At 50.2% G+C, this 15473-nt stretch overlaps 1 protein-coding gene across 12 annotated transcripts in view; it reads right to left on the reverse strand.

The window, feature by feature from the left end:
• TRPM4 (transient receptor potential cation channel subfamily M member 4) overlaps positions 1–15473 on the reverse strand; it is a 37548-nt gene that overhangs the window by 13798 nt on the left and 8277 nt on the right. For all 12 annotated transcript variants that reach the window (XR_004629155.1, XR_004629158.1, XR_004629159.1 and 9 more), the window contains 10 exons: positions 14990–15051; positions 14658–14849; positions 14260–14359; positions 10130–10242; positions 9357–9698; positions 9062–9193; positions 4422–4551; positions 4099–4244; positions 2798–2910; positions 2353–2430 (listed from right to left, as the gene is read on the reverse strand). Coding sequence is in view for 7 of the 12 variants with exons in the window: in XM_011223230.3 (XP_011221532.2) it covers positions 2353–2430; positions 2798–2910; positions 4099–4244; positions 4422–4551; positions 9062–9193; positions 9357–9698; positions 10130–10242; positions 14260–14359; positions 14658–14849; positions 14990–15051 (1408 nt within the window). In the remaining 5 variants the exon portion in view is untranslated. The remainder of the gene's footprint in view (positions 1–2352; positions 2431–2797; positions 2911–4098; positions 4245–4421; positions 4552–9061; positions 9194–9356; positions 9699–10129; positions 10243–14259; positions 14360–14657; positions 14850–14989; positions 15052–15473) is intronic.

Consider the following 15473-nt stretch of genomic DNA (forward strand, 5'->3'; position numbering starts at 1 on the left):
ACCTGGTATTTTGCATTTCACCCTCTGGGGGGCCCTGGGAACAAGAACATGTGGTAAGAATGCTCCCCGCCGTCCGCCATCTTGAATCAGGCACAAGCAGGCCACACAGATTCCTGGGCCCATCCTGAGCCTCCCTGAGGGAGGATCCAGGAATCTGTCCTTTTACAAAGCTCTCCATGGAGGTGGCTCTCCACAGTGGCTAAGAGCACAGCTTCAGGAACAAGATCTGGGTTCAAAACCCAGCTCTGCCACCTACCAATCACAAGAGCTCAGGTGAGTGACTTAGTGCCTCGGTGATTTCAACTGTGAAATGGGGATAATAATAGACCCTATTGTACAGGGTTGTTGAGAAAATTAAATAAACTGATTTTCAAAAAGATTTAGTGCACTGGCTACCCTCTGTAAGTGTTCTGTGGCATCAGCTGCTGTCACTGTCACTGTCATCATGTTCACGGTGCAAAAGCTGGGAACTCCCTGGGCAAGGACATCATTACTGATCCCGACTTCTAGCCAACCTTTTTCAGTGGTCCCAATGTTTTTCTTAGTTTTCTCTCCTATCTTGACAAATACATTGTATTCATTGTGCATTGTCTCAGAAAAATATGTATGCATATATGTCTTTCAGTTCGACTGCTCCTTGAGGTATGTGGTGGGCCTTACAGACTTCTGGCTTCTGATCATGTCTCTAACAGTTACCAAAAACATTTTTCTTCTGGGATATCGGGGGCCGGGGTCCCTCCCTTTTCTCACCAAAGTGGCTAAAGTAGAGACGGAGGGTACAAAAATGAACATAATGTGGGCCTCCTCCTCTCTTTCTCTATTACCAGAGATTTAGACCCTGATGCCTACACCCACCATTCAACAAAATAAATGAGAAATGGGTCCACTATCAGCAGTAGCAATAATAAACTCCTTTAACTGACTACTTACTACGTGCTGGACACCATGATGCATTTTATCCGTTATCTCCACGAGCCCCCAGCTGCTCCCCGAGGCACTGGGGAACACTGTGTGACTCTGCACCGAATATTCTGGTTCCCTCTCAGTGGGAGGGTTAGGAGCTAAGGAACTACCATATGCCTCACTTTGGCCCAAGAAATGTGCCCACAAGTGACATGTGTCTTTTCCACGGGGAGGCTGTAAGAGCCAGTACCTGGTTCGCCATTTCTCTTTTCCCTCTGCTATGAGACCAGCAACATCTCAGCTAGGAGGTGCTCACTCATAAAAGTGGAAACCACACTGGAGCCAAGACACAGACAACCCAAAAATGGAGCAGGAGAAGTAAGCCTTCATTGCTGACAGTCACTGAGAGTGTACAATGTTCTCTTTTCTTTTCTTTTTTTTTTTAGATTTATTTACCTATTTCAGAGAGAGAGAGAGAGTGCACAAGTGGGAGGAGCAGAGCGAGAGGGAGAGAGAGAATCACAAGCAGACTCCGTGCTGAGCGCAGAGCCTGATGCGGGGCTCGATCTCACGACCCTGAGATCACGACCTGAGCCAAAACCACGAGTCAGATGCTCAACTGACTGCACCACCCAGGGCCCCTGGGTGCTTCTTATGCAGCATTGCCCTGCCTAACCCGACACAGGCACAGCCTTCCACACACATTTTACTGACAAGAAAACTGAGGCTTGGGGTGAAGTCACTTCTAAGGTCAAAGTCAAGATTTGAACCCAGGTCTGTTGGACTCACAGCCAAATCCCTCAGCACCTCCACTCTGCGGCATTATTAGAAGTTTGAGAGACTATTTGCTTAGGCCTGGGCACCCCAGCATGGAGACTGAAGAGCAAAGGCCCTTGGAGTCATAAAAAAAAAGATGAGGGGCACCTGGGTGGCACAGCGGTTAAGCGTCTGCCTTCGGCTCAGGGCGTGATCCCGGCGTTATGGGATCGAGCCCCACGTCAGGCTCCTCGTCTATGAGCCTGCTTCTCCCTCTCCCACTCCCCCTGCTTGTGTTTCCTCTCTCGCTGGCTGTCTCTATCTCTGTCAAATAAATAAATAAATAATCTTTAAAAAAATTTTTTTAAAAATAAAAAGAAAAAAAGCAAAAAAAAAAAAAGATGAAAGATCCCTAAGTAAACCAAATCCCCAATTCCACTCGCTACATCGAGACGGAAGTATGTGTAGCATGAAGTAAACTGGTTTCCAGTGACGACCCCCGTGGTGGCAGAAGCAAACTTTGACCCAAGCCTCAAACTTGGCATTTGGGAAGCTTCCTCGGCATCTTCAGTGGCTTCATGAAACCATCACGCCCTGGAGCTCCGCTTCTCCCTCGGGCTGTGCTCCCAGTGCCGGGTGCCCCTGAAGCTGCCCAGGGTGCCCCACGTCACGCGGTGCTGGGGCTTCACTCACCCAACGGGGCCTTCCCCGTTGATGCCCCGATCCATGTCAAATGCCAGGTCCTTCTGTATGGACTCCTCCTCTGACTTCCTGGCATGGAGGAAAGCATGGAGTGAGGAATGGGGGCAGGGGTGAGCGGAAGAGGAGTTCTCCAGAAAGAGACCCAAACTTCTTCACCCAGAGGCATGGCAGGGAGACACTGAGGGGCTTTCCGGAGTCACCCCAAAGAGACCTTCCCCCAGAGCCATGGCCAGAGGGCAGAGGAACTGCTCCCCAGAGAAACTGCAGAGAGCCCCCCAAAAGCTTACCTCCCAGACATGCCCCCAGCCTGGGGGAGGGAAAGAGAGCAAACAGGGAGGGGATGCACTGGGAAGACCAAGTAGGAAGGCAGCCAGAAGTGAGCAGGAAGGAGAAACTGAGCACCCCCCTTCTGCCACTCTAACCCCAGGGGACTGACCTGAAGGTGATGAGGTTGGTGTAGATGAGTGGAGGGCAAAAGAAGGCGAGGACCAGGGCCCAGATGGGAGTGGTGCTGTCCATCTCCCCCCACCACTTCTGTGTCAGCAGAGACTGTGGGGCGTGAGGAGGATTAGGGGCCTGAATCCCCCCCCAGAGCCCCTTTCTAAAGACCCCAGGCAAGAACTGGGCCACAGCTGCAGCACACAGAGCAAGCGCTCAATATGGCGACCATGACTATTGGGGGTGGAGGCAAGGAGGTCAAAGGTGAGGATGACCTGTCCCAGGTCTTAGCTGGTAGAGTTAAATAGCCAACATTTCTTAACACAATATGCTAGCTACCAGGCTAAGCACTTTATGTAGATCAGCCCAGTTAACCTTCACCACACTCCCAGAACAGATAATATTTTCTCCCTTTTCACAGACGGGGCACGGGGAGGTGAAGGAAGAGGCCCAAGCGGGAATTCATGAGTTTAACCAGTATTCAAAGGAAAGAGCTCTGGGTAATTACTTGAAATGCCAGCCAAATCATTCTGACGAGTGAGGATGGGACTTCCGGTTGGGGTAAGCGGGCTTCCTGTACTGAGGGTGGGCCTTTCTGAGCCCCTATCAGATTTTTTTATTTTTATTTTTTTAACTGAGCTTTACATCCAATGTGGGACTTGAACCCTGAGATCAAGAGTCGCCTGCTGTAACTCACTGAGCCATTCAGGCATCACGCCCTTGTCAGATGTACGTTAATGATACTGAGAAAAGTTTTAAAATGTCAGGACGGACACAATGGGAGAGACGTGGGGCAAACAGGGCTTCCCGAAGAACAGGACTTCCTATGGGAAGGGTGGGCTTCCTAAGCCAGAGTTTGTCTGTGCCCAAAACACTAGGTAATGTTCAGTGAGGTCATTCTAATTGTTGAGCTCTGGAACTGAGGACCCCTTAAGGAAGTGGGAAGGACTTCCCATGGATGACGTAGGGCTTCCTTTGGGAGAAATGGGATTTCCTGTGGGAGAGGGGAGGACTTCCTGTGTGACAGATGGGACTTCCTAGAGCCACCAAGAATTTCTGTTCAGGAATAGAACTTTCTAGGAGGGTGGGCTTTGCTGTAGGAAGGTTGGCTTTCGTGTGGCAGGGGGTGGGGTGTCTTATGGGAAGCGCAGCCCTCCTAGGAGAGAATTTCTGGAGGACGGGGGTGGGTGGGGAGGCTGGCAGAGACCCTTCACTGCCCACCATGGCAGGGGCTGATCCTCCATACTTCCCAAAGTCCAGGTGGGAACTCTGTGTGATGTTGGCACCTCAGATGCTCACCTGTACCCCATCCTGGGCGAAGAAGGCACGGGCATCTGCCTGCATGGCGAGCTGGAGGCAGGTGGCGTCCCCCCAGAGCGGGCAGCGACGGAGTAGCAGGCGCGCGGCCCGTACCTCGCTGCTGCGGTAGCACTCACCAAAAAGGTCTGGGGGCGGGAGATTTATGTGAGCGGGAAGAAAGGGAGTGAGGAGATGGTGTGAGGGGAAAGATGAAGGGATTGAAGGGGAAGGTGCAGGGTCGGGAGAGGAGGAGAGGGGAGGAGCACAAACCCCTGCAGGGCAGCTCCCTGTCCCCCACCCCCATGCGCCCTTGCCTCACTCACCAACACCCAGACCCTCAAACTTGGCCGCCAGGTCCTTCCTCCGCGCTGCTTCCTCAGCCTCAGACTCCAGGCGCGCCAGCACTCGGAGCAGCAGACAGGCCCCGAGAGCCGAGGCTACAGCATTAGAGCCCTGCAGTGGCAGAGAGAAGGGTCACAGACAGAGTTCAGAGTGAGGTTCACAGAAGGGGACGGGGAGGGGGGCAAGCCTGTGGTCAAGAGAAAGGGCCAGAACCAAAAGTCAGAAATTAACCAGGGTCATCAGAGGCCAAGGATAAGGTAATGTTTGTAGATGAATCTAGAAGAAGCTGGTGGTCATCAGGTGAAAATGTCAAAAGTCAGGTTGTTCAGGGACCAAGGGCTGGGTCAGAGTTAGAAGGACACCAGAGGTTACAGACAGGTCAAGAAGCTGGCGATGTCACCTAAAATGGCAGAGTAGAACATTTCAAAACTCTTGTCTTTCCACACAAGCAACAGATAAGCTGGCAAAAGCTGTCAGAGCCAACTTTCTCAGAGTTCCAGAACCGAATATAAAATTTACAACAAATAGGAAAAAGCTCAACAAAGAAAGAAAACACCACGTTTCAGTAAAAGAGCTCCTGACATTTGAACTACCACCTTCAATGCCCCAGCTCAAGGGCAGCCTGGAAGGCAACAGCCCACATTCCTGGTGCAAGCTGTTGGTACCAGGGGGGCAATTCAGATCTTACTCCTAAATAACTGTGGTTGTGGGTGTGGACTTAGCTGTCCCTGAAGGAACAGCTCAAGGGCTTGCCTTTGTTTCACTGTTCTTGGGGCTTTCCCCAAGCAGAAATGGATTCCAGGAAATGGCTTCCCTTAAGTTTGAAAACACTTAAAGGCAAATGTATTAGGCTCAGCTGCCTGAAGCAAAGTATAACAGTCAGGGTTAAGCAAAAACTGAATAGTTGGGGAGGGACGTGTCTGGGGAAGAAGATACTCCGAGGAATAAGGGCTTTGAAAAGCTCCTACATGTATCAGGGAGGAGAAGCCTACATGCATGACCAAAACCGGGTGCAGGCTCAGAAAAGACCAAAGAAAAACCTAAGCTTTCACCTCTTGCTGACCTTTTGCCTCAGCAAAACTAGGACGTGAAGGCTAAGGCAAAATTGTAAACGGTCTGCCTAAGTATTGAAATACAGCTCCAACACAGAGCCTGTCTGCAAGCCAGGAGCATTTTGCTCCCCTAACCCAGCCTGGGCGTTTAAGGAATTCTCTGATGAGTCACTAGCTGGCCACGAAGCTAACAGAACAGGGATTTCAGCGGCCACACGTGACAAAGAATACAGCCTTTACTCAAATAGCTTAGGAAAGTTACTAAACAAAAACCACAACCAATAACCCACATGAGCAACAACAAACCCTGGAGGAAGGAGGTAAGCTGGTTTCCAGAGCTGCCACATTATAATATTCAAAATGTCCAGTTTTCAACAAAAAACTATGAGGCTTGCAAAGAAACAAGAAAGTATGGCACATTCCCAGGAAGAAAATAAATTAATAATAATAATAATAATCAAAGAAAGAAAGAAAGAAAGAGAAAGGAAGGGAAGAAAGAAAGAAAGAAAGAAAGAGAAAGGAAGGGAAGAAAGAAAGAAAGAAAGAAAGAAAGAAAGAAAGAAAGAAAGAAAGAAAGAAAAGGGAAGGTAGTAAGAAGGGAGGGAGGGAGGGGGAAGGAAGGAAGGAAGGAAGGAAGGAAGGAAGGAAGGAAGGAAAGGAAAGGAAAGGAAAGAAATAAGAAAGAAATGAAAAGAAAAAGAAATCAATAGAAACTATCCCTGTGGAAGCTCAGACATTAGACTTAACTACACAAAGACTTTAAATAGATTGCTTTAAATATGCTCAAAGAAAAAAAAATGCTCAAAGAGCTAAAGGAAATCATGGACAAAAATGAAAGAAAGCCAGGAAAAGGATGTCTTACTAAACAAAGAATAGGAATAAAGAGACAGAAATTATCAAAAAGGCACATAATAGAAATTCTGGAACTAAAAAGTGCAATGAAATGAAATGAAAATTTCACTAGAAGGGCTCAACAGCAGCTTTGAGGAGGCAGAAGAAAGAATGCATGAACTAGAAGATAGATCAATTGAGATTATCTGGTTTTGAATGCAGAAACAAGAATAAAGAAAAATATACAGACCCTAAGAGACCTGTGGGGCACCATCAACCATACCAATATATGCACAATGGGAGCCCCAAAGGAAGAGGACACTGAGAAAGGGCTAGAAAAGGATATGTCAAGATTTAAAGAATATTTCAAGAAAAATATAAAGATATTTTGGGTTTAGGGGACTGAAACGTGCCAAATTTTGATGAGAGACATGAATCTGCATATCCAACAGCAAAGAAATTGAAGCAAGATGAATTCAAAGAGATTCACATTGAAAAACATAATCAAATTGTCGAAAGCCAAAAAGAGAGACTCTTGAAATCAGCAAAAGAGAAGTTACTCATCATGCACAAGGAATCTCAATAAGATTAACATGTAGGATTAAATAACTATAATACATATAATTATAAAACTATAAAACCCTCAGAAGATAACATAGGAATAAAACTTCACGACCTTGGATTTGGTGATGGTTACTTAGACATGACACCAAAAGCAAAAACAAAGAAAAACACAGACAAACTGGACTTGACCAAAATTTAAAACTTTTGTGAATCAAAGGGCACTATGAACTGAGTGAAAAGACAACCCACAGCAAGGGAGAAAAGATCCGCAAATCATATACCTCATAAGGGATTGATATCCAGAGCATATAAAGAATTCATACAATTCAACCACACACACACACACAAAAGACAAACCAATTTTAAAAATCGGCAAAGAGGGGCACCTAGGTGGCTCAGTTGGTTAAGCATCTGTCTCTCGACTTCAGCTCAGGTCATGATCTCAGGGTCATGAGATCGAGCCCCGTGTTGGGCTCCATGCTGGGCGTGGAACCTGCTTAAGATTTTCTCTCTCCCTCTCCCTCTGCTCTTCCCCACTCACTCACTCACTCTCTCAAAAAAAAAAAAAAAAAAAAGCGGGGGGGCAAAGGACCGAAACAGACATTTCTCAAAAGATATACAGATGGTCAATAAGGACATGAAAAGGAACTCCCTGTCACCGATCGTTAAGGAAACACAAATCAAAACCACATTAGGATGACAATTATAAAAACAAACAGAAAATAACAAGTGTTGGTGGAGATGTGGAAAAAATGGTGCAGCCACTGTGGAAAACAGAACGGCAGTTCCTCAACAACGTAAACCTAAGATTGTTATACGATCCAGCAATTCCACTGCTCAATATGTACTCAAAATAACTGAAAGCAGGGACTCGAACAGATATTTGCACACCAATGTTCGTAGCACTATTATTCACAATAGCCAAAAAGTCAAAACCAACCATGTGACCATCAAGAGATGAATGGATAAACAAAATGTAGCGTATAGACACAACGGAATATCACCCAGTAACAAAATGGAATGAAGCACAGATACGCGCCACAACTTGGGTGACCCACGAAAACACTACGTTAGGCAGAAGAAATCAAGTGCAGAGGGCCACATATGAGGCGATTCATTTCTATGAAACATCCAGAATAGGCAAGTCCACGGGGACAGGGAGCAGATTAGTCACTGCCAGGGGCTGGGGGAGGAGGGAATGGGGACTGAGTGCTAAATGGGTACGAGGTCTCCTTCTGGGATGATGAAAATGTTCTGGAACTCGACAGAGGTTGCACAACACTGCGAGAGTGCTAAAGGCTACATCGTACAATTTTAAGTGATTTAAATGGTGAATTTTCTGTTATATGAATTTTATCTCAATAAAAATAATCTATATTTAACCCATGATTTGAGGGGCTAAAAAACCACCCAAGGGTGAAGAAGTCCTATCAAGATATTTCTTTTCTTTTCTTTTTTTTATTTTTTAAGATTTTCTTTATTTATTTGAGAGGGAGAGAGAGAGCGCGCAAGGGCAGGGGGAGGGAGAAGCAGACTCCCTGCTGAGCAGGGAACCTGATACCAGCTGGATTCTAGGACGCTGGGATCGTGTCCTGAGCCAAACGCTGACGCTTAACCCACTGAGCCACCCACGCGGCCCCTGTCTAGATAGTTCTATGGCATAAAAATAGGTTCTATCTTAGATCCTATTCAAATCCTATGACTTTTTTCTTCTCAAACTTCCCAAATGTGTCCCAACACCTCCATCCCACCTGTTTCAGTCCAGGCCCCCATCTTGGCTGCCTGGAAGCCTTCAGATCTACCTTCTCGGCTGGTGTCCTTGCCTCCAGTGTACAAGTGTAACTACGTTTAAATGACTCCCCATCAGCTACAGGATTACGGCTAACTTCCTCACACAGGTAACCATTCCGAAAGGAGACGGATTCTCACGTATGAACAAGGGAAAATACGGCATATTCATGGATAACGGAAAACACAAGTTACGAGAACGGCATGATATTGGGGGGTGGGAAGGAGAAGCAGCAGGTGGAGACACAGGTCAGGAACGGAGGCCGGGCTGGGGGTCGGAGTGACGTCAGAGACCAGGGACTCTTACTGCGCAGGCGCTGGGGTCCAGTAGGGATAAAGGCCAGGGATGTAGAAAAAGTAGAATCAGAGATCAAATCAGTGCTCACCATCTCCCAGAAGTACACGGCCATCTGAGCCCTGTTCAGCAACAGCGCCCAGAGGAGCAGGTCGCTCCAGGGGGCCTGCCCGATGGCGTCCAGCATGAGATCGGAGCGCGCCCTGTCGGACAGCAGACCCACCTGCAGGAGAGGGCGGCGCGGTGAGGACTGGCCACTACCCGACTCCGCCCCAACCATCAGCTCCACCCCCGTCCAGGCACACACCCCCTTCCCCGGCCGCTCCCAGATCCTTCAGGGCTTTCCCCCCACCCGCCACCCCCAGGCTCGCAGGCCCAGTCCTTACGCTCTCCCAGCAGCCTTGTCCCTGGTGGGGATCCCCGGTGCCCCCGGAGCTGTACCTCGGTGCGCACGTCTCCCCCAGCAGCATCCGCAGCACCTGCCCCACGTCAGGGGGTCGGGGCTCCGCAGATGATTTAGGGCCTGGGCTTTTAGTGCCTGCGCCGTGGGACGCCTGGTCCAAGAGGCTGCGGATGAGCGAGTTGGAGGGCGCTGCGCTGTAAAGCTGGGTCAGGCGCGTCGGGGTCAGGAAGTGGCCCACGCTGAGGCCATGGGAGATAAGCAGGCGCACGAACTCGGGCCGGTCATTCAGCAGAGCGTCCATGAGGGAGGCTTCCAGGTGGACGGACTGGCAAGGGTACGATGGGCGGGGGAAGAGAGGAGCACACAGACCAGGTGAGGTCAGACGATAAGGACAAGAGATGGGGTACAGAGCTACGAGTGACAGATGGGTGGGTAGATGGATGGATGGATGGATGGATGGATGGATGGATGGATGGACGGACGATGGATGGATGGATGGATGGACGGATGGATGATGGATGGACGGACGGACGGATGGACGATGGATGGATGGATGGACGGACGATGGATGGATGGATGGATGGATGGATGGATGGATGGATGGGGAGAGGGGAAACAAGATGGGAACAGATGGACAATTAAGAGAAGGCTGGACAGGCCACAATGGCAAACCAAGCCAGATGTGGAAGAAGTCAGGCGGGGAGGAGAGTTCATCCCCCTTGTCAGGATCCACAGACCCCGGCCCTGCCCCCTCACCCGCCATTCAATGTCCCCCCGGAAGAGTTCACTCTGTGCAATGTCCACGCGGTTCCAAGCCACAGCCAAACGCAACTCGTCCAGGTAAGCTGAAGCTTCCGAGCTCCCACAGGCTGAAAGAGCGAGAGGGAAAGGGGGCGAGAAATCGGGGGTGGGGGTGGGGAAGGAAACTTCAGATGAATGTCTGTTTTGCTTCCATGGGTGATACGTGATACTTAAACCCCATATAAAGAGGGTGCTGCTGGGTAGCGTCTGGGGGCTGTAAGAAGTCAGGCTATTGCGAGCATAAGGTTGTTAAACTCAGGGGGTGCCTGGGTGGCACAGTCATTAAGCGTCTGCCTTTGGCTCAGGGCGTGATCCCAGCGTTCTGGGATCGAGCCCCACATCGGGCTCCTCTGCTAGGAGCCTGCTTCTTCCTCTCCCACTCCCCTGCTTGTGCTCCCTCTCTCACTGGCTGTCTCTCTCTCTGTCAAATAAATAAATCTTAAAAAAATCTTTAAAGAAAAAAAAAAAGGTCGTTAAACTCGGGGAGGAGGGCAGGTCAGCATTCCAGAGTCCTCAATAAGGAGGAAAGGGAATCATGTATCCATTTCACATTTATGGACAGAGATTATGGACCAGGCAATGGGAGGGATGGAGAAAGAAACTGGATGCAGTCCCTGCCCTGAAGGAGATCCTTCCAGAGAAATGTGTCCAGGAGCCACATGACTACCCTGGGCGCCCTCGCAGGTGGGCAGGGAAAGTGATTAGGGGAGGCCACACTCAGACGTGTGCAGCGATCCAAGGGGGGCTCCTAGAGCACGGGCATGGAGAGGGGGCTTTTGAAAGATGAGCAGGATTTGGGTGTGTGCAAGTAAAATGAGAAAAGAAACTTCAAGGCGGCAGGAGCAGCCTGAGGCAAGGTCTACGGGCAGGCGAACATGGGAAGGACAGGAAATGGGAGGCACTCTGATTTCCTGGAAATATAAGGGTATTTATGAGAAGACAGAGAAGAAAAATGAGCAGCAGAAAATGAGATGGGAAAAAAAATCCAAACAGCAGAGGGGCTCCGGAAGGCCCTGGAGGCCAGTAAAAAGAACGAGGAAGAGCAAAAGGCCTTGAAAACTTTGACGCAACAATGAACGGATCCACACATGTCCAGTCAGCAAGAGGCCAGAAAACTCTGAAGCAACCAGCGAAGGTTCCAAGGAGAAGCCGGGCAAAGTCTAGACACTGTTGGCGCCCAGAGCGCCTGTGCCATGGGGTCAGCTTTTCCTTCTGGGGCCACTTGCTCCAGTCCAATTTCCAAAACAAAGGAGGGCCGTTTTGGTTGTTCCAAAGATTGGAGTGGCGATCTAGTGAAGCCCAGCTGAACCGCGGGCTCTGAGGCAGGCCGGCCTGGGTTCCAAGCCCAGCCCCGCCAACACCAGCGTGGTACCTTCAGGAAAGCCACTGGACCTTGGGAGCCTCCGTTCCCTCAGCTCTAATTTGGGCATAATCATGGTACCCACTTTGCAGCACTGTTAACGGTAGTAACTGTGGGACGGAGTTCTAAAGAGAGGCATCTGCAGCTGGACCAACGGAGCCTCGAAGGCCAGTGCTTGAGGAAACAGGTCAAGAGAGAGGCAGTCACATGCCTAGGACCACATAATTTTATGTACATATTTTATAAGTAGGCCCCATGCTGGGCGTGGAGCCCAACGCGGGGCTTGAACTCACCACCCTGAGATGAAGACCAGAGGTGAGATCATGAGTTGGACGCTTCACGGACGGAGCCACCCAGATGCCCCATATTTCTTTTCAAAACCCAGAGAAGCAAATTCACAGTGGGATTTTCTAAGATTCTATAGTTCTCCCCAACTTTCCTTACAGTCTCAAGAAAAAAAAATTTATAATATCTCACTTTCTATTCTACCTTAACACATCTCCCCATTTATCACCTGGACCTTCCCCCACCCTGCACGCTCACCATGTCCCCTATGGAGCTCAGCACCTTTCCCCAGAACCTTCCCTGGGTTCAGCCCCTTTGACCACCCAGGCAATGAGGCAGACCCCCCCTCCCCGCTCCCTGTGCCATCCCTGCCCCTCCCTTTCCTTCACATCCCCCAGCTCATCAATCCCTAAGTCCCATCCCTCTAGCTGCCCCCCAACCCTCTCTGCCCAGCCCCACACCCCCCTGCAAGCAGGAATGGAGGGTCATGGGCAAAATGTCTACCAACTGCTCAGCACAGTGCCTGGGCTCATGCCACACTCTTAAGGAGCATGCACCCCTTGGGGCGCCTGGGTGGTACAGTCATTAAGCACCTGCCTTCGGCTCAGGTGTGATCCCGGAGTCCTGGAATCCAGGCCCGCATCAGGCTTCTCCGCTGGGAGCCTGATTCTTTCTCTCCCACTCCCCCTGCCTGTGTTCCCTCTCTCGCTGGCTGTCGCTCTCTGTCAAATTAATAAATAAAAAATCTCAAGGGGCGCCTGGGTGGCACAGCGGTTAAGCGTCTGCCTTCGGCTCAGGGCGTGATCCCGGCGTTCTGGGATCGAGCCTCACATCAGGCTCTTCTGCTATGAGCCTGCTTCTTCCTCTCCCACTCCCCCTCTCTCGCTGGCTGTCTCTATCTTTGTTGAATAAATAAATAAAATCTTTAAAAAAAAATTAAATTAAATTTTAAAAAAATCTTAAAAAAAAAAAAAGGAGCACGCACCCCCCTTTCTTCCTCACCTGCTGAAACCCCATCCCTTCAACTCTGCTATCACTGAGCCCGCCCAGCCAGCTCCAGTGTCCCCAGCAGAGTGAGATGGCTTCCACTTTCGCAGGCAACAGACTGACAACACTATCCCCGCAAACCACCTCTTCCAGGGCCGCCCTGTTTTCTCCCAAAAGGCTGGTGAGTTAGCTTCTGTGAAGTGAGTCAGATTTGCTCACTGACTGCGTTCGCTATTTACGGGATGTGTCCCCACAGGAAGTGGAATTTTATTAAGAAGAACTCCCTGGGGGGCGCCTGGGGGGCGCAGTTGTTAGGCGTCTGCCTTAGGCTCAGGGTGTGATCCCAGCGTTCTGGGATGGAGCCCCACATCACGCTCCTCTGCTGGGAGACTGCTTCTTCCTCTTCCACTCCCCCTGCTTGTGTTCCCTCTTTCGCTGGCTGTCTCTCTGTCACTTAAATAAAATAAAATCTTTAAAAAACAAAAAACTGGTAGGATCTGGGCTCCTTCAGAGCAAGAAATGGGTCTGCTGGGGCGCCTGGGTGGCTCAGCCTTAAGCGTCTGCCTTCAGCTCAGGTCATGATCCCAGGGTCCTGGGATTGAGCCCTGTATCGGCTCCCTGCTCGGCAGGAAGACTGCTTCTCCCTCTCACACTCCCCCTGCTTGTGTTCCCTCTCTCGCTGTCTCTCTCTGTCAAATTAAAAAAAAAAAAAAAAAACTTAAAAAAAATGGGTATGCTTTAGTTTCTGGAGCCAAGGATGGTGTTTGTTGAATGAATAAATTATCCCCATCCCCAGCCTCCACCAGGTGGCCATTCTGCTCCCTACCTTGGTTTTCCTCATCCATTCCTGTAGTAAAATATCAGGAGTTCCTCAATGGGAGACAGTGCTCTGGTTCATCTCTGACTCCCCTGCCCCTCAGTGCTTAAAACGTACTGGAGCCATGTAGGAAAGGAAGAAAGGGCGCGTGGGTAGATAGATGGAAGGATGGATGGATGGATCAAAGATGGAAAGATGAAGGATGGATGGATGGATGGATGGATCAAAGATGGATGGATGGAAGAATGAGTGGACGGAACTGTCAATGCATATGTGGATGGACAGGCAGAAGGATGGGTAGAAGGCAAGGTGGATGATGACTGGATGAATGGAAGAATGAAGGATGAATGGAATAGTGGGTAGATGGAAAGATCAATGTACAGATGGATGGATGCACGTATGCATGAATCCAACAGAAAGAAAACAATGTTGGAACATAATGAAAGTATTTTGGGAAAACTGTCCAAACAGCACCATGCAAAGCCCCGAGAAACTCTGCCAAGGGGAATAAGAAAATGGAAAGAGATAAAAAGGAGCCCAACTTTAGATTAGAGAGGATGGATAAAGTGCCCAGGCCAGGAAAGGTGTCCAAAGTTGAGCTGAGAGGGGAGGAGAATTTGGGGGTCCAGAGCTTACCCTTGACAAGGGCCTTCAAAACAATGGTCTCAAATTCCTCAGGGCCGTCCTCAGATGAATAGACTGTCAGCAACTCCTTCCGGGTCATGATCCTCTCCACCTGCAGAAAACCGCATTCCCCAATCCCCGGCCACCTGTGCTCTGTCCGTAGAGTCACAGGAGACCATTCCCGCCAGGACCTAGTAGTCTACATGGCCAGCACCCTCTACTCCCAGAACCTAGGAGTCAGGGCCCCCAGGCCTCTCCTGCCTCAAATCCATGAGTCTGGGCCTCCATTCTCCTCTTCCCTGATATCCAGGACTCCAAGTCCTCAGCATCCTCGGCTCTCAAGACCCAGCGACCCGGGTCCCCAGCTCCCTCCCATCTCAGGATTCAGAGTTGGGCCCCCAGTGTCATACCTGGGCCTGCAGGACCTCAGGGTCCCCTTTGGGGAAGAAACGCTTAATCCGATCCCGGGCTTCGCCTCGCCTGCTCCCCCCTCTCCCTGGAGCCAGGGTGTCTTCCAGGATCTCTGCCAGGCAGTCTGCGGCTCCCCCAGACCCGGCCACCAGGAGGCAGGGGAGCTGAGCCTGGGTGGCATTCTCTATCCGCTACAGGATAAAGGGGATGGTCAGATCAGGGAAGGCAGGGATCATCCCACCCAGAGTCCGGATCCCCAGCCCTCTCCTCCCCTGAGACTCAGGAGCCAGGAGTCAGGGCCCTCAGCCACCTCCCCACTTAGACCCTCTACCTTCAACATCTTCTCATCACCATCAATCAAGAGGAGGAGGACAGGAATGTCGATTCCAGTCCCTGAGGAGAAGAGAGCAAGGGGCTTGGTCACCTCCTATCAGCCTTCGCCAGGGATGGCAAAGAACCACATTTCCCATGAGTCCCTGGGATAAACTTGACTTCTGCCTAATCCTGTGTCCTGAGGCTCCTGGGAATTGTCATAGCTTTGAGCAGGTTAGGAAGGACCAGATTTTGAAGACAGTAATACTTGACTTCCCAGGGGAGGAAGGGGCTGGGGGCCTGGACCCTGAGGCTCCCAAATGAGGCAGGTATTTGGGGCATGAGTCACTCCTGGAATTGGTTACAGTTCAGGAGCCAGAAAAAGATGGAAGTTTCAGCAGAAATGAAGGAAATAAGGACTCGAAAGGAATATCTAGGGGTGCCTGGCTGGCGCAGTGGGTAGAGCGCGTGACTCTGGATCGGGGTTGTGAGTTTGTGCCCCG

The sequence above is a fragment of the Ailuropoda melanoleuca genome, chromosome 12, assembly GCF_002007445.2.
Source record: "Ailuropoda melanoleuca isolate Jingjing chromosome 12, ASM200744v2, whole genome shotgun sequence".
Taxonomy (NCBI): domain Eukaryota; kingdom Metazoa; phylum Chordata; class Mammalia; order Carnivora; family Ursidae; genus Ailuropoda; species Ailuropoda melanoleuca.